The following is a 23,330-nucleotide window of genomic DNA, read 5'->3' as shown; positions in this document are numbered from 1 at the left end:
TTTTACCTTGTGCTTACACTTTTTAATTTCTTCTACTATTGGATCTCTTGTGGCATGGCAGGAAAATGAGGTTGCAAACAAAGAGCAGCTCAAGGTTCACAAGACAGAGACTATGGCTGAGTTCGAGACCCCAGCCCCTAGTTCTACTAACATTCCAGGTAGCCCTTATAAGGAGCAAGGAGTGGAGGTTACAGTATCAACAAGATCATTATTGCAGGTACCATCCTTTAAGAGCATGGTGCAAGAAGATTTTGATTGCATTAATTAGTTTGCTACACCAACAGCATGATGATTCCATTTCAATTCACGCAATAAATTAAAGTTCTATGAACTGAGGAAAGTAGATGTAACTGAAAAACTGGTAATCCTGTCCAATGGATGTGCATGGAAAAACCAATGGTCTTGGGATTTTTTTTTGTGTGTGTTTGGGGGATCCTACCATTTACAAGGTGTATTTTAAAAAAAAAAAAAAAAATGACTGTTGACAGCAGGGTGGAATGGTAAGCAAGTTCTTAAAGTACTCTATTTCCTCACATAAGCGCCCATACTCTAATAAGTGCCCTCCCCCAAATAAGCCCCCACCCCCTCCCATCATAGTATGAAACAAGCACTCCTCTTAAATAAGTGCCCACCTTCCTCCTCCCTCCTCCCTCACTTTCTTACATAATAGAGATACAGGGAAAACCTGTTTCCTTTGCCACTTTATTTATAATTTTTTGAGCTTCAACAGCAGCTGAATCAGTACAGGATAAAAATTTCTTAACAAGCCCCCCCCCCCCCCCCCCCTTTAGCTGAAATTTCACATGAGTGCCCAGGTGCTTATTCAAGGAAATATGATAAGAGAATGGCTGACCTTTTGTTGGAGTAGTGAAATAGTGGTCTGAACAACAGGGTTGTGTTGTTAACAGGTGGTCATGTGATGGATTGTACCATGATGTTAATGCCCTAATTGATCCATCTCAGTCACTTTGTGTTGGTCACAGCAGTGAAAGTTTGAAATCGAGAATATTGCATGTAATACAGTTGGTTGAATACTCTGAGAGACAAGATGGTATTTGTTAAATTGGATCTTGAAATTCATCTAGGACTATAATTTGAGTTTTTACACCAAGCAATAGACTCCTAATTTCTTATTGTCTGCAAAGTCATGAAAAGGAGACCTAAGCAAAAAAGCAAAGAAGACATACCAATTTAAAGAGAGGGAAACGTTTCTATTTAAGCAATAGAAAGATTTTGTAGCTGTGTTCATGTTAAATGTCCAAAGAACACCTTGTTCAGTCCACCATCCTTGCTAGAGTAATCTTTATATTTATTTACACTTTTATGTTCTGTTTAATTTATTGAAGGAGTATTTGTTTTGAAAATGTCTTTGAAATAAACTTTAGTATCAACGCTTATTGAGGAAAAGATGATTCTTCAATTTTATCACTGAAACATTCCATCAATGCTGTTTCATTCTCGATTTTTGTCTGATTATGATTTTGTGAATTTTTTGGTAGGGTGTGGATGAAGGAAGAGGCTACAGCGATGAGTTAGAAAAGCTGAGAAAAGAAAACAGTGATCTTAGGGTATGTATTGTACAATGAGATCTTAACCCTATAGTTTATGCCACTAAAATTTACCAGTGTCAAACTGCGCTTTCGTGCAAAGTTTTCCCTGATAAGCTCATTTCTCGTCTCGGTTTGATTAGGACGTAATAAAAAAAATTGTCAACAGTACTTGCCAAAGGAAACCTGGCGGAGAATAAATTTCCCGTTACCTTTTAAATTTTGTTTTAGAGGCCTCCCTGTCGAGTCCTCAAGGCTAGAAAATCCTCCCCCTTTGGACATGGAGATTTGTTCAGTATGACAACTTAAGTTATTTATCCAACTAAGATTTCTTTCATGTATAAAAGTCTTGTGTCCTTTTTTTCCCATTGCTGGTACGTGTAGTAACAGTGATGTTTTGTCTTAACAGGCTGAAATGGATCAAGTTCGGTACAGGAAGAATGTGGCTCCCCAGTCTTCCGCAACAACACAAGGTTCATCGCCCAAGGTATCTACACTCCTTGCACCAGACGACAGCGTCAATTTACCGCCATCGGTTATTGCCTACATCGTCTTAGCCTTGATATTCGGTGTCGTCATTGGCAAATTTATCCTGTAAGAGACAGTGGATCTCGAAAATATTTTAACGCGTTATGGAGCAAAATCAACAGACGAAAAAGTTACCATAATGAAACAGATTTCAAGTGTTTAAATATGCAGTTGACACTGTAACGCACAGAGAAATTTTACTTTTAAAAGTTCTAGTGGTAAATTAAGTCGTTGAACGAAACATCTGGTCAATAATTACTTTTTCGCTTTCCCCAAATCTCACAATTTGATCTCCCGTCTCTCTTGTACTATTTGAAGGCATTTACTAGCTACAGAAAACAGCGAGTAAAGAATATAGAATTGAAGAATGTCTCGTCGCGACTTTACCTTATTTTAAAAGAAATATTCAGTGTCCCTGAGTACGTACATGGCAAAACACTGATCGATCATTACAGAGGAGGGTATCTTTTGACGCTTGATTAAGTGGATTGTGTCATGCCAGTTAAATTAACTTTGTTTAAGGTTTTGCTAATAATTCGCCATAAAATTGAACGTTGGCAGGAAATTGACATATTTATAACGTATGAACATTCTTAAATAGCGTCACTTTCGCTGGTTTAAGAACAGGCTGAATAGTTTTAAAATGCCTCCGTGGTGAGAAATCCTTTTTTTTAATCTTGGTCATTTACTTGCATCCTTTTTTTCTTTCGTAATTGCTTTGTGTGTTGATCGTTTTCACGATGTTAAGGAGGTTATTTTTCAAGCTTTTATTTACTTAGCTAAATTTTGTGACAGAAGTTCATGTTCAGCAAACCCCCTAAGACCTTTCGTTTTCTCCATAGAGACAACCCATTCCGCGTTTTCAATGCTTGCAATGAAATTCAGAGTAACGCCCATTACTAAAACATCTTCGGACGCTGCAATCTTTTTTACACGCTACTCGCAACCTACTCCGTGATAGATATTTGGAAAAGTGGGCAGCCTATCTGTGCACGGTTGTAAGCAAAATGAATCAAAAACAGGAGACTCTCTTGTTGTTCAGTTCCGCGGAACGACTAGTGGTCTAGTCTATTGCATGATTGTCTATTTGGGCGGCGCCGTAATAAACTACCATGCGATGGAGATCCAGAGCTCGTAATGTTTTTGATAGAAAGCGCGGTGCACACCAGGTTGGCAGGGGGTAACACCGTCTAACAGCTCTCATGGCAACGAGAGGGACTTGCATATTTTAGATCATCCGTTGGGGCTTACGAGAGGGTTAACTTAACGATTCTTCTTCACTGATTGATGAAAGTTCGATTAGAGTTTCTGATGCGTACAGGGAGTTCGTCTCCTTCAGATACCTTTAAAAGTAAAGTTTGATTGATAGTGGGGCTTTTGAGAGCACATTTCGATTCGGTTTCTCATGATTAAGTCAGATCTAGAGTTCTTTTCGCTCCATTAGTCAGTGAAAAGAGACCGGACAAGCATTGTGAGCCGTCAATCGTGGGAGGTGAATGTGACACGCGTGACGTGCTCTCCTTGGTTACCTTAATCAGGAAGTGGGACACCCTCATTAATCGGCGAAATGACATTAAGAAAACGAACTAAGATTCTTCCTTTTAAGGATATTTGTTGCTTTAAACCAACCCAACCACTTTTCCATGTCCTTTCACCTTCAAAATAATTTCTCATATTCCAAGGAATTGTCATAAGGTTTTCCTTCTCTTTAAAGAAATTTTTCCGACACAAGACAACGTGACATTCTCCTTAAAAGAGCATATTTGTCATTACTAATTTTTCTGTAACAAAAAAAACGATTTAAGAAATGTGAACGTTGCCGACTCGATTTTTCTTACAAGGTTAGTTACCAAGGAGATAGCTATCTCTAAGTGTTCAACAGCTGTTGTTTGCCGTGTACCAATGAGAGCGCGATGTCTTAACTGGAACAATTGCATTGAAAACAGGTTTTTTGGATATTGAATATTGATTGTTAACGAGACGTTAAAACTGCCAACGGTACATCAACGTGATTAACCTAAAAACCGCAAAATTCTGACTGGTAAGTCCATGATTTCGTAAATAAATTGCGACAGTTTTATATTCCTGACTTATAATCGCTCTAGAATGGGGTAGACGTTTTTTTTAATGATGTTTTGTTATTAGTGTCAAATTTATTTGCCATTACAGAGAGGCTTTTACTTCTGTTCTCCCTTTCATGCCAAAAGCGACTTTTGTACCCTGCTCTTTATTTGTAATTCAGCTCCAATATTCTAGATAAAAGCCTTTGAATATATCCCCTTAACGTGTCATAATAAAAGACAATGATAAGTCTGACCCGAACGGGTATTGCGGCTCAACGCTTCATTTCACATGCATGTGACGTGGACCAGCCGTGATAACAAAGCCTTGAAATAACTTCTTAAAATACACAATTCTGTCACTGCTGCCGCTCACAGGATTTGATAAGTTTAATTCCAAATTGATGAGGGAATAATTCTTTCCCGTTCAAAATGGAAGGCTTTACAAGAAAGCGATCTAATAGTGTTCCAATTTTGTCACAGATAGAGAAAGTATTGGATCAAAAAGAAGATCTTGGATTGAGTGAAAGACGATCGAGTGAAATATTTTCAAGATTTTGTGAAACTCGATCGCCTGAAGACACAGCTCGGCCGAAGGTTAGACTCTCAAGTGGAGGCTTAATACGAAATCAGAAGAGAAGGCGATCAAGAACTATGGGAAATACACAAACCGGCTCGACACAGCCGTGTGAACAAGAACAAGATGCGATCCTCGAAAAGGCAACGCCAAGGGCTTTTTCAACCAGTGAGGTAGACATTACAAACGATGCCTTAGAATCTTCACCAACAGGAACGACAATATCTCACTCACTTCTTAAAGTGGACGAATATCCGCAACGTCATGATGTTCACGCTGAACAAGAACGTTGTGAATCCTTTTCGATGATGACGAAAAGAGAAGATGCCTTCATTGAACAGGCATCTGGTATAATTTACAGTAAAGATACACCGGATGATTATACAGTAACAGATCAGGCGCAAGGGACAGCCAATATAGATTCCTGTAATAAAGAGGATTCTTTACATTCGGGATCATCCACTGAGATCTCATTACCATATGAGATTGGCGACCTTGAAGAAGAACAAACACCAGACTTGACAAATTCATCCAGTATTGATTCTTCACATTCGGACAAGTTTGGCAGTTTGATTAGCGACTTTGACAGGCTAACTATGATTGAGTTGCATCGCACTGAACAGGGCAAGGAGAATGAATTATTTTCAAACTTTGGAAGAAGAAGGAATTCGTTGCCCTCCTTTTTACAACAAAGAAAACCGGCTTTCATTGAAAAAAGTGATAATTTTGTTAAAGAAGTTATAACCGACTTACACTCAGCTGCTCCAAAAGGCTTGAAAGCTAAAACGCGAAGAAGTCAATCATCGCCTATGACAAGTTCACGGTTTGTTGGTAAAGCCAAAATTTCTTCAAATGATGAATATTCTAAGCACCAAGATGTCAAACATGGTCTCCGCCAAGCAGTCGGTGAAATCGAGAACACGAATGAACAGTCACGACAAGGAAAATTATCACGCAAAAATCGCTCACAATCTCTACCAACTAACACGTCATTTAACTTAATCAAACGTGTTCAACAAAGGAGTTTACAAAGTCACGAAAGGGTACCCCAACTCAAAGAAAAAACTAGAAGAGTGAAATCTTTGCCTTTTATCTACGAAGGTTTGACAGAGTCTGAACTTCCAAATTGTACTCAAACCACACACACTGGATTAAAATATAGCGATTCTATCGAAAATAGCAAAGTTGTGACCGAACGGAAACAACTGCTCAACGAAGGATCCAGAAAGATCAAACAAAAGGCATTGTTAGAAAGAGCGAGTTCGTTTCCTATCTGTGGAACAGATGGGCAACAGAAACAAACAGACAGTATTCAAAAACAAATAAAGAAAGCTTTAGATATGTTTTTCTCGCAGAAAGCTGGTGATGGATTCCATGTGGGTCGGGGGAAAAGGTCGAAATCACTCCCGAATGTCTTTGAAGGGAAAAAAAATCTTAGCTTTGAGAAACCTCCAGTAATGAACATTCCAGAAGCTGCCACTGCAGAAGGAAGGCAGGTTTATGATGCAGTTAGCGGTGTGGGAGATGAAAGTATACAGAGCTGTTCAGATGAAGAAACAATAACAAACGAAGAGACAAAAAGTGACGTAAGTTCAGAGGGTGATGAACTCGAGTTGCGAATTTCAACCTCGGTATACTGTCATGATTTGCCACCTGTTCCAAGACCTCGAGGATTCTCCATACCCTGTTCTTTCAAAATGGAAAAAATTCCTGAGGAACCAAATGAGTCTGAAAACTGCGATGAAGTTGCAAGCTGTGACGGAGAAGATACTGAAGATGTGACAAATTATCTTTGTGAAAATCATTCTAACCAAACAATAGATTCCACGCCACTTAACGATAACTCAGGCGTATCGGAGCAAGCTGAAGATCATCTCACTGAGTCGGATGTCAATGAAAGCAGCTCTTTTGAAAGCAAAACAGAAGAAAACCGACAACATATCATTTTTGAACATAACTTAGAACTCTTCGACAAACTAGTTACTGAGACTTTCTCTCGAATGCAGCAATTGGAATTTGCCAGCTCCTCTTCTTGCCTTCATCGAGCAGCTGCAAAGGGAGATTTAGACAGCATTAAACTATTGGTGGAGGAGGGAGATGACGTCAATGCTTTGGACGAATTTGGTTGGCCAGTTTTACACGCTGCTGTTACAACTGGAAACTTCGACTGCTGTGAATGGCTGATTGATGCAGGCGCCGACCTAGAGGCCTACACAAACTTTGTTATTGAAGAATACCGAATGCTTTCTCGGCAAGTTTATCACAATAACTAGTTGTTGTATTAGACGAGGGAGATGTATGTATTTGAATTGCAAATACCGCATAACTGATCTGTCTGCTGGAATCAAATTTATATTCTTTTTATGATATTCCAATGAAGGTCAATCGTTTACTGAGGATTGTTGCTTGCAATTGAGGCTCGCCAAATGGCTCTAAAGAGATCTGAATAAATTGTGTACAATAGGTTTAACGAGAAAATAAATCAAAAGCTACATAAAACATATATCGTTTTGACTTGCGTGGAGATATAAGTCCTATCTCGACTCTATCTAGAGATATCTTAAGTTTTCTAGTAAAGGTGAATTCCAGATAGGTGCGGCCTTTATGACTTAGTTGGTCCATAGTGACGATGTGTAAAATGGATGTCTACCTTTCGTACCAGTTATATAGTCAGTGCCCTTTCCAACTTGCTTTTCAAAAAGAGGTAACTCCTGACCTCTTTTGACTCATGGCGGTAACAGTTTTACTGTGAAGTTTACTTAAAATGCCTCTCAGATATCACTTAAGTTCATACACAAACTTTAAAAATTGCGTTACTTGCGACTAACTGCATTCTGTCAGAATGATAGACTTTTCGTCATAAGAGTCTGACGGAGCCTCAGCTACAGTTTCATTCCGTTTACCATCATACCTCCTTTCTGGTAGGTTCTTTCTAAAAGGTAAAATGATAGGCAAGAGACCTCGCCTACACGTTTGTCAGGACCGGTGAAAAGAAGAAAATTCTGATTTGAGCGAGCTGGTTGGTCACTAGAGTCGAGGCAATCTCAATGGACATTTTCGCTGGTAGATAGCTTCCCGTGTTTTTTTCCTCTCTTCCCTCACTCCCGTGTTTTTTTCCTCTCTTCCCTCACTTATTCGACCTGTTCCCCTTCGAGGAGTCTAGATCCAGGCTGAGATAATTACCGTTCTATCGTCATTTTCGCCAACAGACTTCACCCTACTTTCCTTCCCGAATGAGTTCCAATTGCTTAATGCGTAGCTGTATTTACGACGGCTGCGTTGTGATTTCAGATCGGTAGTTGATTTGTAACAGTATTGAGCTGGTGGAAAAAACGGGGAATATGTACCACTTAGTAGAGCAGTGGTGCCACCTTTGGGGACTGTAGGAACCCGAGGTAAAAACAATCGTTTACAGTGATAAATAAATGTAACCATTCACAAAACGTAAATCTTAGAAGAGCTTTAACCTAGCGTCGACATGATGATGTATGACAAAAAAACTCAGCCTTAATTCATGAAGGGAGACTGTGGAATGTCCTATATCCGTAACGGCTTCAAACTACTTAAGATACGATTGCTTACTCTGATACATACCAGCCCACTGATAAATTTTACCAAACTAGGGTCATTATGATAAATAAAATGTTGTATGAAAAATAATCGTCATCTTCAGAACCTTCCACATTTATATATATGGGAACACAGCGAAAAAAAAACATTCATTAGTCCATAAAGAGAAATCGATGAAAAACGTCTGCAGACTGATCGATTTCCGGAATCAATCAACTATCGATTGGTGGTGAGGCTTTCTCAAAGTTGAGTCAAGTTGCGTTTAGTTGCGCAATTAAATATTGGTCAGCGGCTACTAACCGAAAACACGAGGAACCAAGATGGCGGATCAGATGGCTAATGAGGACAGTGGTAAAGTAAAGCACATTGTGGCGGACTCGGCCGCTTTTTTGAAAAATGCGCCGCTTCATGAAATGTGTGAAAATGTTTATACAGTTGAGGATGTTGTGAATGAGATCAGAGACGCAGCAACTAGACAGCGTTTGGCTGTGTTGCCATACAAAATCAACTTTAGAGAGCCGTCAACAGAAGCACTACATGCTGGTGAGTTACGAGCGATGAAATCTATATTATGCGGATCCCATATCAAATGGACCCCTTGCTTTTTGGACATCGAACAAAGTCGTTACTTGTTTCTCTTATATACTCTAAAACAAAGGTGTTTTTGACGGACTTCTCTACAAGGAAGACCATAACACTAGAATCAAGCCCCGTTTATGAAAACCCAAATATTAAAGTTCTAATATCGTGTCCAGAAGACGCAAAGAAAGAAAGAGGCACAGAACAATTGAAATAGTGTGCAGTGAGATAAAATTATAATAAGACTGTATCAGACCAAATGTTAAGGACTATTGAGTTGACTTAACATCAGTGATGGTACATGTACATAAAATATTTAAGTTTTCCTGGAGGTATTATCAGCAGGCCATACTGATCTTTATGAAGATATTAGAAAATGTCTAACATGGTAAATGCATTGTGGGGTTAAGGGTGCTTGGGTTTTAGAAATGAGAGGAGATAGCAACTCAGTGGCAAAAACCTCAGAATTCCGCTCATATATGGGGATCAATTCACAGTTGTTGTCATTTCTTTTGTAAACTTTTCCTTCTTCTTGCTGTCATTGAAACTGTTGTTAATTTTCCTAGTGACTGAATTTGCAAAGCAGACAGGAGATTTTCGAAGTCTTTCTGTCGTTGACCTAAAGGTCCTGGCTCTCACTTATCAACTAGAAAAGGAACATTGTGGCATTGATCACATTAAGACCAAACCCACCAAACAGGTTAGAACTTATAAGATTCAATGTACTAAAGTCCTACTTAAATATAGTCAGTCCATTTGGTAATCAAAGGCAGAATACTTAGAATGAGTGCTTTTGTACAGTTTCTCTGATTTGCATGATCATGTTGACTGTGTGTGTGAGGTGGATTACCAAAGGAGTAATTCCCCACCCCTCCACCCTCTTCTATTACCTCCCTTATGGAATCTAAGTAAGTAAAACCCATTCATCTACATTTCCTTAGGAAAAGTATCTGTTGTACTCTGTATGATGCAGTCTTCACCCAAGTTACCAACCAAGATGACCACACTGCAAATCTTCAAACTATCACTTGCCCTTCAAGAAAGGGTCTCTTTGGAATCAGAAATACTTCAAAATGTGTCTCATTTCCTTAGAGAAGTGCCCCTTTCTCCTCCCCTGATCATTACAGATGAGTGGTCATGATCACTAAACCAAAGATGCACATATTTGATCTGGAAAAATTGTTTAGAGACCAAACTGCATCACTTTTAAAACCCAGGATCAGCTTTGTGTATTACTCAATTTATGTTATTGTTTATATTCAGATGTTACAAAAAAAAAACAAAGATATGTACTGTAGCACTGATGTTAGAATAATTAACCAAGTGCCCCCCTCCACTCCCTCTAATAAGTGTCTCTGACAACGCACCTTATACAGTGTGTCATAAAATGTTTTTTGAAAATGTTATTGATATCAACACATTACCAAATCCAGGTAGAAATAACTCAAGGATTTGCAGGAAAGACAGTCCCTGGCTTCTTTATGGAAAAAGTGAGTGTACCATCATATATTAAACTATTGTATATTTTCATTTCTAACACTAAGGCTTCATTCTCTTTTCCTGATATATTGCTGTGATCTTTTTAATCACTATTAGATCTTTCTATCACCCAAGATTTTCAAATATTATGTGATGCAATTCCTTTATGATCACCTGGCTCAGAATAATTGCATTTTATTATTCCACTGTTACACCATTTTATCATATTAGGGCAGTGGAACACACAAAATGTGCCATTACACTGAAGTATGATGCATTGCTATAGAATGGAAAAAAATATGGTTGGAAAGTGGAGCAAGAAAATAGCTGCACTAAATGACCCCACTTTTAAGTGCATCAAATTTTTTTTGGTCTCACACTATGTTAAAAGCATTTTAATGGTTTTACTTGTGTTCTTTTTAATTTTTACACAGGCCACAATGGATCAATACTGTGGTCAGATAGACTGTACTTTGAAAACTAGATGTCTAAATACTCAAAATGAAATCAGAATGGAATTATAAATACCTTATTCAGTGGTTCACACACTATATGAGCAGCCATTTTACCCATTGCTTGTATTTTTCCTGGCCCATACAGGGCTTGGAAAAGTACTACATGACTTGCAAAACATCAGTGCATATTATATTTTATGAAACCATTGAAGAAGGTGTATGTATTGTCTCTCTTTCGTCTTAGAAGCCAAAAGAGGAAAGTGAAGAAACTGAGCTAAGAGATGAAAGAACTGTGTGCCGCACAGTTGACAGTGATAAAACTACAGGAACAGATGGACAACAGAACAATACACCAAATACAAGTGATGAATGTGAGACAAACGCAATTGATACATCAAGAACTGAAATAAGCACAGCTGCTGAAATTGATAAAAACAATGACTCTACTGCTCAGGAAATTACAACTGGTATGGAGGCACTGACAGCAAATGATCCAACATTAAATGACTCTAAAGATGATGATGAGGGATTTGAGGAAAATGATAACAATGTTGATGGTGAGGATGATTTAGACAGTGATATTGAGGAGGATTGTGAGCATGAAAATGGTGATGATTTTGGTGAGGATGATGATGATGGTTGGATTACACCTGATAACATAAAGCAAATTAAGAATCAGATGGGGAAAGGAAGCCAGAATGCTTTGCCAGCTAATGTGACTGTAGGCTGCCTTACAACTGATTTTGCAATGCAGGTAATAGTTAATTTTAGCAGGTAATTATAGCTAAGCATTTCCACAATTGCCACCTCAAGCCTAATCACATGTTATTTAACCATATCATACCATATCTCTCTGTATTTTACATTGATTTGTTGTTGTAGGTTATGGCAGATAACTTTTTGATAGCTAGACATTTTAAATGAATTTGGAAGTGATCTTCAGAGTAATAAACACTACTTAAGCAATAGAGAAACTAAGGTCTGAAAAAAAAGATTTAGACCTGTATGGGATTTGAACCCATGACCTCATGGATAGTGGTGCAGCGCTCTATCAAATGAGCTAACAAGCCAACTGGGAGCTGGTCATGATTTTGGTTTGTAGTAAATCAGTGAAGTGATGAGTTATTGACTGTAAATATATGAAAATCATATATGTGAACTGCAGTTCACAAATATGATTTTCCTGTATTTACAGTCATTTAGACATTTTTAAGTTAAAAGAAACGGGTATTAAAATTTTTAAATGAAAAACGTACATAACAAAATCACCTTACTTCATCACCTTTTTTTGTCAATACCTTAGTGACAGAGAAATTATGAAATGATGTTCAGAAAAAAATGTTGGCAAAGCTAAACAGAGAGACAAAAAAATTGTGTTAGCCCTTTAACTCCCAAGATCTGATTGTTAATTCTCTCCTCTAGCTGCTACACATTTCCTTGTAAATTAGTTTCAAGAGTTTGGTGTTAGATCAAGATAACAAATTCTAACCGGTTCTCATCACCTGGTGGCCGGATAATGTATGGATATTATAGGGAGAAATTAAGTGTTCATCACTAAGAGTTACAAGCACAGTTTTAAAGGGAGTTTGGCTGCAACTTTTGTCATTTTCTTTCAGAATGTATTGATTCAAATGGGTCTTCATGTGATATCACTTGATGGTATGCTGATCAGGGAAGCGCGCAGTTATGTGTTGAAATGCTATGCTTGTTTCAGGTGAGTTCATTTTTAACTGCGGATTAGTTGAAAACTTGAAGATTTTACTAATTCAGTGTTATGAATTTGTGCTAATGGAGAAATGCAGAAAGAAGGAAGAAACAAATTGATTAAAATGAAACACAAATTGGAAACGTATGAACTCCATAACTCCCTTGCAGTTATTAACAGATGAGGAAAGAAGACAAAAATTAATTATCAGCTGGAGGGGGTTATCTTGATTAAAAATCAAATTCTCTCAACTGATCTACAAGGAATTGTGTTGAAGGTAGAGGGGAGACTTCTTTTAGGGAGACACATGGAGTTATAAGTTTTGGTGTTGAATTTTTTACAAATCCAGTTGCAGAGATCTTTGTATACAGTTTTAAAGACAGTGATAACAGATTGCTTTATTTTCTGGCATCACTGAATTGTTTGATTATCAGATGTTTGAAATCCAATGAAAACTAGATTTACATTCCAAAGTAGATATTGTCTAACTACAGCTCCTGGTGTGCACTCTGTACATCCTCTACATTGGAAGGTGGGATCAGGACTTGTAACAGCATATTTGTCAATGTCCAGAGGCACTTACAAATGTGGGATTTGCTTGTTGTTGTGTTAATTTAGAGTGACAAGTCAGCTGGAGAAAAAGTTCTGCCCATCATGTGGTAATAGCACTTTGGTGAAGGTGTCTGTTAGTGTTGATGAGGATGGTATAACCCATTACCATCTGCCTAACAGAAAGAAACCGTTTAACATCAGAGGAAAAAAGGTAGTTTCTGATAAGCATAACTTTTAACTGTCACAGACTTTGTCAAGTATGTAGGTGGCTTATAATATATGTTGTAGACTTCTATGATATTCTCATTCCGTAATGTTGTATACATCAGTTAAACTACATTTGCTTATATTTTCGTGAAGATCATTTTGCACACATCAAGATCCCGGCTTAAAGCTCCATCGTATGTAAGTTTTTTTGTCCCAGTCCCCCTCATTAATCTCCCCCTCCCCGAGCAGGCGAGCTCCCCTCTAATGTTAGTATAATTTAGGTAAGAATCAAATCATGTACATGTATCGGTGAACAAGCTGTTCCATGTTTCCATTTCCATTTCACTCGCCGTATACTGTAGCATTAACACTCAACGGGTTTTGATATTACTGTCTTGACACACTTGAATGTCCATCTGTGCATCAGTTACTCTGTAACTGTCTTCTGTCTACCACAAGTTAGAGAAGTGATGGTGTTTCTTAAAGGATATAACATGCTGAAATTTTTCTTCGGGTCTTGAAGATAAATTTTGCTTGTCCAAGCGGCCATGCATTATTCTGTTTATTTTATAAACACCAATGAAAAACATAATAATTTTACTATTTTAGCGAAAGGCGCGATTTATTATGCAACTAACGGTGTTATTTTCACTTGTGAAGATAAGATGTTATTTTCACGTATGAACATATCACGTGTTCGGGCGAAAGTTCACCTGGTATTTCACTGGTGTTTATGTGATTAATATCTTTCTTGCTATTGTTTTGCTGCATGTACATGACATGGCATTCATCAGCTTCCTGCCCAAACTCGAACGGTGGATCTTTGTTCCTGTGAAACATAAAAACTCTCGCAAAACGTCATCTTTTATGCAACTAAAGAGATTGATTTCTGTGTTTCTAAAATTTACTTGACTTGTTCCCTTTTTCTCATAATTTTTTTTCAGTTCCCCCTCCCTCGGCCCCAAGGCGGTCGCCACAGTAACAACCCAGTCCTCACTGAGGACCAACCCCGTGGTCAGCATCGTCTCCCGCGGAAGAAAGATAACATGAATGTGTTTGATCCTAATTACATCGCGCGCAGCTCACCATTCGCCGCGAAAGATGTAACAAGCCGCGCCTCGCAACTCGGTTATCACTTGAAAGGTGCTCAAGATTATCAGAATAGACGGAATCCAAACGAGGTCAGGAAAAAATCTGGACGGAGAAAGAAGTAGAGTGCTTGTAATCTATTTTCTCTCCTTCATGTTTAAAATTCGAGCATGTGTTCCGTTGTGCGTCTCTAACCGCATATCATGTACCCAAAGGAACCCTCCCAAGTTGCACTCACACATACAACAGGTATTAGAATAGATTTTTTAGCAAACCTCGTGAAATATGTGTACATGCTTGAAATGGAAATGCTGAATAAAATTACATCCTCGTAGTCGAAGATATCTGTCTACTTTTGTTGATCTGCAAAAACATCCAAGGCTTATGCACGCTTCACGATCCTGTGACAGTTTTTTTTTGTGTGCTGTTATTTTTGATGTTATTGTTGTGTTGATACCCTTCCAATATTCAGTTTCTTGTCCAGATGTCCAGACCAACAGAAGATTAAAAAGGCCAGTTTGTTAAGTGTCATCTAATAAGTCGTTTTTACAAGTAATGTAGGATCTAGACTTATTCCATGTATAGCAAAACCCGAAACGTACGATGTAGAGGGTTAAGAAATGATATTACAATACTCGAGGTTTCTCCATAAGTGTACCTTGAATTTCAGGGTTTGGTGTGACGAAACTAGCGACCCAGTATTGCTGTAGCTTGTACCGGTGTCCTGCCAGTAATGCCTCTCCCTTCAATGAGATGATAGGGTCAGACCTGTGTTAAAGCAGGCACCCTGTATTAAGCGATAGGTTGCCACAGTCCCGAATTTGTTTCCCCTTCATCACTTTAATTTTCTCCTCTATTGACCGGTCACTTAAAGTAGAACCACCCGAACAGAACTAGGAATAATCTTTCAAGTAAAATTTAATCCATGTTTCTAACACAAAATTAATGTTATTAACATTTTTGAGCGAGCGTTTGTGCATTAAATGATAAATTATAGCATGAAATGGCGTTTTTGATCTTATCTTTTTCTGTCATATACTACCCCTCTTCTGTGGAACCTTTGTTGTGCGCCCAACCTGTGCTAAGCGGTCACCTTGCCATTCCGCGTGAGTAACCGCTAATCACATACAGTTCTGTTTGAAGAGGGGCCTTGCCAATAAAGAGTCCTGCCTAAGAGCATAACGGGCTGACCCGGCCAAGGAACAGGAGATCCGAAGTCCAGTTCGTCAGCTCTTGTCTCGATGTCTGGAGAAAACTCTTAATTTCTAATAGGTAACTAAAACTTTCTTTTATTTATCCAGCTGGGTTGATAAATATTGCCTCTTCATGGTTAAAACTATCGAAATTACCGATTATAAATGTTTCGTTACATTATACAGTCCAATGTAAGCATAAAATAAACAATAAACCTAAAATCCGTGAACAAAACGTATGCAAGTAAAAAGAAATATAGAAATTAAAGCTTGTTCAGAAGAAGCTATGTCTTGCTTGCGTTAAGGAAATCTTTCAAATTTTTCTTTGGGAATATTCTTTAATCGTTCCAATCCTCGTCGTGATTAAATCAGAAGAAATAAAGCAACTAAATCTGTGTGACCTCTTGTCACCTGCCTTTAAATTTGCACATACCTTCAGTTTAACAATTGTTAAACTCGCGTGAAAAATGCGACTTAGTTTTACAAATTAAAACAAACAGAAGACGTGATATATTCTGTAAAGTACTAGGGAGTCAATGACCTTTATACAAAGTAAAATAAAAAGTTTGAAAATGTAAGAGCATTTCTCAATTGAATATCATAGCCAAAACCAAAATAATCACAATGGCCGACCAGTACAAAAGTCAATATTTCAAGAGTAAACGAGAACTCATAGTAAACACTCATATTTGACCTCAAACGCGGGAAAACGCAACTGAGCTGGTTAACACAGCGGTCAAAGGTCCGCCATGCGCTAGAGGATCAATTCTGACTGGCCGTGCGCCGATTCCCGCGAAAACCTTTAAAGGAAAGATAAAAAACAACCGCTGTCTCACAAAGTCAGCGAAATAAAATAGAAACGGTCCTGTAAGTCTGTAAAAGGAAACAAAAATATGGAAAAGGAAAACTCGAGACTTTTCGCACACCAATCTTATTCAAGTAACTTATTGGCTTTTGTGGTTGTTCGTAATTCGTGTGAGACAATTTGGTTTTGACAGCCTGAAAGCACTTTACCTAGTCATTACAACGATCGCACACCCATAGACCTTTGACCGCTGTGTGGAATTGGCTTTCTATCTGCATCGGAAAGTACGAGATAATGGCAAGATATTTTTCGCCTAGTCAAGGGGCGTAGAGCAGCAAAACGATAGATTACCGCTTTGGTTTCGATATTCAATTCGAAATTTTAGAAATGAATTCTGAAAATAAAAGAAATTTACTGCAAGTCAACGGCCATTTTACAAAATGAAATGTAATGCAGAAATGTTACAATAAGAAAAACGTAGGTTATTTCAATAGAGCGACTAAAACAAAGCAAACAAGACTAGCCATGATGGAAAGACGCGACACAGTAGAAGCAGACTTTCCTGGAGACTTTGCTGATAGCCGTAGTTTATCCCTGTGAGTGACAATCTTGTGGAAAGACACGTTATTGGGTGACTTGAACGGCTGAGCCACAGGATTCATCTTCGTAACTGGTCGACGCCTGTTAAGATTCTTCGATCTCTTCCTTACAAGAGTGAAGTTAGCATATGCGATGGCATCTGGATCAATCGTGATTGTCTTTCTTGAATTTTTGTATTTTTTTTTAGCCACTCGGACGATGTAACTTCCAGGCACTAATAAACGCCAATAGTCCCCATCCTTATAGGTCTTTACCTTTTTGGCGCGGTTCTCGATGATGATTTTCGCGCCTTCAATCGGACGGCCCTTCTCGTCAAAAACAAAGCCCCTTATTCCTGTGTTATGCACCAATTCGATGTACTTGAGCAAGGCCTCTCGGTTTGCGCGCCAGTAGGAGTAGAGGTAACGAGCCGGGGGGTACTTACAGCAACCAAGTTCCAGAGTGATCTCGAAACAGTTTCTGTAAAAAAAGGGTAATAATAATGGTGAATTACCATGATAGCTTGATTATCCTCAACTGAACGCAAAATAAGGACACTGTGTCATTGTTTTGATTAGAAGCAAATTCACACGACAGTTTGCCGTTTTCGAGTTATCAATGTCATTACAGGTTGTCTCGGGCTCACGATGTAAGCAAACAACATCCTGGAATATCTTGTAAAGAGAGAAGTTAAACATTGGACATGAATGTAGAGCAAAGAAGGAAAGGGATACAAATCCAGCCAGTTCCAAATTCGCGATCTTATGCTTAACTTACAGAAGAAGTCGTTGACGAAATCGGCCATATACAAGGTTCCTATTTGATTAGCGCTCTAAACACCGCTTAGATCAGCAACAGAAAGCCTTCAGTTTGGAATTGGAGTATATTTTAACCTCGGTCTTCGACCATACCAAAAGTATAGCTCTTATTTATGAAGATTAAGGTAGACTGCTTACAAGCTGCTTAGTGCTTACTTTAGTACCGTACGTTTTATAATAATTGTAGTCCTGCATTCCTCCAGAAATTGGATACCAAGCTGCACCGTTTGTGATCCCGTCAGGAAACTTCTCTGTTCTCTGGATCGGACATAGAGGATTACCGTTGTGCATTGTGGGATGTGTATAAGAATAAAGTTTGGCGATATTGACAAAAATGTCGTCATCCGGGGAGCTGTAGTATACTCTAGTAGCGGACCTCTTGAGCTCACTTGGGAGGTTGTCAAATGGATAGTTGGCAACTAATGTCCCACCGTGTAAGTTTGCTGACAGAACAAATGGTTCCCGATGAATCCAGTTCATAATAGCTTGTGTCTCCGGCTGCAGTTCATTTGTTTGTCCTTCATAAGGGTCTGGAAAATTTCTATTTAAATCCACCCCGTTTGCGTTGAATCTACCTTTAATCCCCGTGCAGCCCACATGAGAACTCTCCCATCCATCAGGGTTCATTGATGGTAACAGATGTATTCGAGTTGTATCAATTAGTTTCGTTATCCTCTGGTCGTGCCCGTAGTTTGAACACAAATGGTCAGCTAACTGCAAAAGCAACTCGCGTCCCACAACCTCGTTTCCATGCATATTTGCCACGTACTTGAACTCAGGTTTGCCGGGCATATGTTTCCCAGGATTCTTTGTGATCTCGATTACCCATAAGCTCTTGCCCTGGTAGGATTTACCAATGGAATACAGCCGTGTGATGTTAGGATACTTGGCTGTCAGCGCCTCCAGTACCTGACGTAATGCAGTGTTGTTATGGTGGATGGGTCGCACAGGCAGGATATCACAGTGGGCCTCATTCACTCCGTAAACATAGTACACAAGAATCGCTAGCCAGAGAGTCCGCCATTTTGTTGCTGGTAACTTACTCTCCATCACTCCTGCTTTTAAAAAATAATAAAAAACAAATAATAAACAAATAAAGCGTATTAATGATTTATGCTTGAAAGAAATTACTATCTCGAGCTTAGAGCGAAATAGTAGCATACTATTCCCTAAAACACTTTATTCTCTTCACAAAAATAAAGTTTGCACAGTTATTTCGAATTGACACTATCCTTCAAGAAAGATCCTGCAATTGTTGGCGTGTTAGATATTTGTTTTTCTCTACAACGCCATTTCGCAAGAGCTCACACTGACCCTTTTTTTGCGCCCAAATGACGCTAGTTACGCTCACCTACTGGTTTATGAAGACAGCGGCCACAGCGCCTTTGTACAATGTGACCGTCCAAGGTCTAAACGGTTCAGTTGATGACATGTTTAAATGAAGGGAAAGCCGAGATTGGTACTCATATTTGACTTGCTAAAAGGACAACGCTGTTCTTAAGTCCAGCGCTTTGCAAGCCAAAACGTAGTTTAATAAATTGATAATAAAACTATGCCAGTTCTCAAAGCCAAGTCCCAGGGCATCCCATGTTGCTGCATGCGGTTAGGAGGGCTCGACTGACAATTCGCAACCGCTCTCTGGTTGAACCACAGAGATAATTTCTTTTATTTCGATTCTAGAAACGTTTCGCTTGTTACTTTTGAGCGAGTATTATTATTTTGAGTGCAGCTATGTCCTCTTCTTAAATCTTAAATCGTCTTTTTCTTAAATGAGAATTAGCTTTTAGATCCCTTGGGGATTTCCTCTTTGCTACTCTAAATTAAAACGCTTAATCTGATTTCTTTTTTCACCATTTCTTTGATTGATGATTGGAGGGAGGTGCATTCAACTCATCATGGCTAACAAGATTAAATGAAAAGAAATTTTGGACATGATGTTTCACCAGTTGTTGCGGAACAATTTCGAATTCTTGCCATCATCACCGGATACTTGGTTTGTCGGATCTTAACCCTTTTAAGTGCTTCAAGAATAACATCGAAATGTCACGTGTTGGCAACACATTACAACATTGTGTTTTGAGAACTCTTAAGCAGTTATAAAGATTATTGTTGTTGTATTAGCCTTTCCCGAAATATTTCAGATGCTTAAGATCCAAAACTCGTTCCCGGCTATTCAGTATTTTTTTTTTTGTTCCTCTCCATTCTGCTCCATTTGCTAAATATTGGGTGATGTATTTCATAATATTATCGATTGGGACATTCGTTGGTTTCAAGGCACATACAAAGCATAGCGCCGCCGTGTAACGGCGAATAGTTAGCGGACACAATTACACAGGGTGCTGAGAGATACCACCAAGATTACATTTCAGATGCGTTTGAAAGTCGCAGGTGGCTGCTGCTATATCAATAGACTCTTTCTAACAGTAGGCACAAATAAATCTTCTAGCATAGTTCAATGCTTCAGGACGTTTTACGGCCACTAGCCTGAAATAATAATATCCATTGTCTTTGTTGTGGACTTGGAAAGGAAAGCGGGAACCGGATAAAGGAGGTTTCCCAATAAGCACGAGGTTTGGCTAGTCTTGGGCGGCTCTCGTGGATCAAATTTCACGACTATTTGTGAATAATAGGGTTCCAAAGTCTTTCCGAAAACATTGAAAGAATAATGCAAAAAAAAAAAATGAGGAGACATTATTCATTTGTACTGTCAACTTCGTGTCTAAATCTTGAGGACAAGCGCTAAGAACTTCAGGAAGCGTGACCACTTAGCTCTCAAACAATTATTCATTCAACAACTTTGTGGCCTCTGACTCACCTCGTCTGCTCGCAGCAGCTTGCTTAACGGAATTCTTTTCTATACCACTGGCACAATAGTAGACTTTGACAAGATGCGTCCTTCCCAAACTGTACAGACAAATTCATCCAAGACCGATATGAACTACAGGATCGGAAACGTGTTCGCCACCTCAAAATCGCAACTGGAAAGGAAGGTCTGGTTCACGAACTATTCAACAACACACACTCTGTGATTTGATCGGTTTTCTGTTAAATCACTTCCGGTAGATCTCAAACCGCAAAACCGCCAAATCTCTTCAACTCCTGGAGAACAATGGCATCTAGAAACCTCTATTCATTGTTTTAAAGATTGTGGCTTGTTATTTCTGGCGAAAGCAGCCACACTCAATGAAGTATTATCGCTACTGTTTCCTGTCTTCGGATAGAAATATCACGAACTTAAGTCCTGTGCTAAGTAGCCTGTTAAAATCCTCCTCAATTCTTCGTCTCGAAAAGGAGCGTCAACGCGAGCATAGACCACTGCTATTAGGGATTTTTCAGCAGTAAATACACAAAGGTTACAGGGAAGCGCTAAGTTCGTTATGTGATTAATGATCCCCTTGTCTGGAATTGATGTTTACCTTAGTAACCTATCCTCTCTTTTTTTTTACGTAAACTTAAAACTACAACTGCTTTTAATTTCTACACTACACAAATCCAAGCCAGCATGCATGGATGGCGCCACAGCGGCCGAAAAAAATGACATTTAAGCAACACCCCACGCCGTGATGGGATTTCCCATAAAAATCCTAAATTCTGTTTCAAACTAATACAATCTGTCATACGCCTGAGTTTTTGCTTGTGAAAATAAAAGAAAACGGAGATTCACCGACAGAAAAATACTACGTCTCAATAAGTGACTGACAAACAAGCTATTGACGGTGGAGTAAGTGTATTTATTTGGATAGCGAGCGAGTAGGTCCTTATTCTTAATGTTGCGGATCGCGCGTTTCTCCGCCCGCGGGAAGATTTTACACAAGTCGAGGAGACGTTTGACGGGGCTCTGGCTGACCTCTCGCCACAGGTAGCCCACGCTCGCAAAATGAGCCTCCTTAAATAAGCAAACACTGTATGTTTATGTTGCGCAATGGGCTAAATATGAGGATTTGTATGGGAATAACCGCTCGCATTCTCAACCTAAAATTTCGGAACTAATTTGAAATTAAAACAAACTTACACCACTTAATTGGTTGTTCCCTTGTATCGTACCGTCGTGAACTATCTGGGCTGAATTAGGACTATTTCGTTCGGTTTTATATATACTTCAGAACAGTATACAGTCAGCTAGATTATAATGTACTACACTGCCGCATTTTTGCGCCTCACACTCTTTATTAAGAGCAAAATGAGTGTGTCGGTTTTAGATGTAGATCGCTATAACATGACTAAATGTAACACTTCTTACAGAGGACCCCCTAATGTGAGAATATTATAAGCTGTCAATGGAAACTTTCTCTTGTAAATGTGAGACCTGAATCCATGAAAATTACCCGGTGGGGCCACTCCTCTCTCCATTTTCACAGAGTCCTGGGTTAGTAACAAAAATGTAACCGAACATTTTCACGATATTTCAGTACTCATTTTTAAACTACTATTGACTAGGCCAGCTAAATAACATTTTACTAATCATTTTTGTCAAGAAAATGAACCACCAATGTCCACATCAAATTACGGTCGAATTATCAATTTGCCTGCGAGATTTAAAATTTTCTTTGTTTTGGCCAGTTTTTCTAAGTAAACAAACCTGGAATTGGACCGTCACCAGGAGAAAGGTTAAATACATAAACCAATGATATGAACCTAACAGAAAGAACATAATTTTTTGGCTCCTTCATTTGATCAGTTTTCTTCTTTTTTTTTTGTTGCATGTTACATGAAGTAAACTAAAAAGTTCATAGTGTCTATTCGTCGAACATCTTTGTTTCAACATGTTAGGTACTGCTGACAAAGATATATGTGAGCGAGGAAAAATGGTAGATTGTAACGGTCTTGTTCTTAACGGTTTTAAGCTGTTTGAACTCACTACCCGTCTATCAATTACACCACATTTACATGACATGAGAGAATATTTATCCCTGTACGATAAACTTGAAAATTTATGGCTTTCCTTGTGTCGGAAAAATTGCGGTAAACTGAGTTGTTATCTTTCGAATCAAGGCAGTTTGTTTCGAAAACTGCTTGTGTGCCACGACTTAAAACGTAGTACATACGACTGATCAACGTAAACAAGCTCTAGGAAACTGGCTATTTCGAACGAAATTATCATCGAGCGTTTAAAAAGCATTAAAAGATTTCGTAAAAGATTTTATCGCTAAAATATACTGTACCACAAAACGTTATCGCATTTTTTAAACTACAAAATCAGGGTTCAATGATTAACCCAAATATTAAATTAACCTTGAAACCTTACCTTACCTTACCGGCACCTGTTGCCCGCTTCAGTGACCTTGATTTCCCGTCAAGAAATCCATGAATCATCAGACACTTCAGAGAGATTTGCCGTGAAGGCCTCACCTTTCTATATTCTCCTGATTAGCAGTTGACGATAAATTCTCATAGTGAGTAAATGAGATGGCAAATCTTTCACTAAAACAGCTTGTCTATATTTAGATGAGATAATCTCGTGGAAATTAAACTTAATGTAAACATGACATCAATTTTCCCGGGACCACTTGCTTTTGGCAATGTCTGCAGTGCACTACTGCAGGTTGATAATTGTTTTCTGAAAGGCATTCGTCTCCTGTTTTTGATA

General features: G+C 38.7%; 4 protein-coding genes across 10 annotated transcripts in view; 3 read left to right on the top strand and 1 right to left on the bottom strand.

The window, feature by feature from the left end:
- The window catches only part of LOC113666375 (vesicle-associated membrane protein-associated protein A), a 6,607-nt gene extending 4,167 nt beyond the window's left edge, over window positions 1-2,440 (top strand). Inside the window, exons 5-7 of the mRNA XM_027182152.2 lie at window positions 62-217; window positions 1,500-1,568; window positions 1,957-2,440. Coding sequence (XP_027037953.2) covers window positions 62-217; window positions 1,500-1,568; window positions 1,957-2,145 — 414 coding nt within the window. The 3' untranslated portion in view covers window positions 2,146-2,440. The remainder of the gene's footprint in view (window positions 1-61; window positions 218-1,499; window positions 1,569-1,956) is intronic.
- A 1,541-nt stretch (window positions 2,441-3,981) lies between these two features.
- Window positions 3,982-7,211, top strand: LOC113666382 (uncharacterized). Of its 2 annotated transcripts, XM_027182160.2 has the most exons (2): window positions 3,982-4,116; window positions 4,619-7,211. In XM_027182160.2, exon 2 carries the CDS (start codon window positions 4,790-4,792, stop codon window positions 6,983-6,985), a length of 2,196 nt encoding a protein of 731 aa, XP_027037961.2. In that variant the 5' UTR covers window positions 3,982-4,116; window positions 4,619-4,789; the 3' UTR covers window positions 6,986-7,211. The 2 variants fall into 2 exon arrangements, with proteins under 2 accessions (XP_027037961.2, XP_027037960.2); XM_027182159.2 differs by lacking the exon at window positions 3,982-4,116 and having other exon boundaries at window positions 4,293-7,211.
- A 1,353-nt stretch (window positions 7,212-8,564) lies between these two features.
- Window positions 8,565-14,690, top strand: LOC113666374 (RNA-binding protein NOB1). Its single transcript, XM_027182151.2, has 7 exons — window positions 8,565-8,825; window positions 9,428-9,561; window positions 10,295-10,351; window positions 11,040-11,549; window positions 12,412-12,509; window positions 13,119-13,263; window positions 14,204-14,690. Exons 1-7 carry the CDS (start codon window positions 8,603-8,605, stop codon window positions 14,471-14,473), a joined length of 1,437 nt encoding a protein of 478 aa, XP_027037952.2. The 5' UTR covers window positions 8,565-8,602; the 3' UTR covers window positions 14,474-14,690.
- A 558-nt stretch (window positions 14,691-15,248) lies between these two features.
- LOC113666372 (carboxypeptidase D) lies at window positions 15,249-23,221 on the bottom strand. Of its 6 annotated transcripts, none has more exons than XM_089200100.1 (3): window positions 22,989-23,221; window positions 17,913-18,798; window positions 15,249-17,405 (listed from the first exon to the last, which is right to left on the bottom strand). In XM_089200100.1, the coding sequence occupies exons 2-3, from the start codon at window positions 18,791-18,793 to the stop codon at window positions 16,829-16,831; spliced, it is 1,458 nt and encodes a 485-aa protein (XP_089056226.1). In that variant the 5' UTR covers window positions 18,794-18,798; window positions 22,989-23,221; the 3' UTR covers window positions 15,249-16,828. The 6 variants fall into 6 exon arrangements, with proteins under 6 accessions (XP_089056226.1, XP_027037950.2, XP_027037951.2 ...); XM_027182149.2 differs by having other exon boundaries at window positions 17,913-18,801; window positions 22,989-23,190; XM_027182150.2 differs by having other exon boundaries at window positions 17,913-18,801; window positions 22,994-23,171.
- Window positions 23,222-23,330: the final 109 nt, after the last annotated feature.

Source organism: Pocillopora damicornis, chromosome 3 (assembly GCF_964200805.1).
Source record: "Pocillopora damicornis chromosome 3, jaPocDami1.2, whole genome shotgun sequence".
Classification (NCBI taxonomy): Eukaryota; Metazoa; Cnidaria; class Anthozoa; order Scleractinia; family Pocilloporidae; genus Pocillopora; species Pocillopora damicornis.
This window is presented reverse-complemented; position numbering and strand designations above follow the sequence as displayed.

Bases quoted from the DNA above. Each gene is read 5' to 3' on its own strand.
- LOC113666382 (XM_027182159.2), top strand. From the start codon at position 4,568: ATGGAAGGCTTTACAAGAAAGCGATCTAATAGTGTTCCAATTTTGTCA.
- LOC113666372 (XM_089200100.1), bottom strand. From the start codon at position 18,793: ATGGAGAGTAAGTTACCAGCAACAAAATGGCGGACTCTCTGGCTAGCG. The intron at 17,406-17,912 runs GTACGGTACTAA...CTTTTTTTACAG, and splicing joins GACTACAATTATTATAAAAC to AAACTGTTTCGAGATCACTC.
- LOC113666374 (XM_027182151.2), top strand. From the start codon at position 8,603: ATGGCGGATCAGATGGCTAATGAGGACAGTGGTAAAGTAAAGCACATT. The intron at 8,826-9,427 runs GTGAGTTACGAG...TAATTTTCCTAG, and splicing joins AACAGAAGCACTACATGCTG to TGACTGAATTTGCAAAGCAG. The intron at 12,510-13,118 runs GTGAGTTCATTT...GTGTTAATTTAG, and splicing joins AAATGCTATGCTTGTTTCAG to AGTGACAAGTCAGCTGGAGA.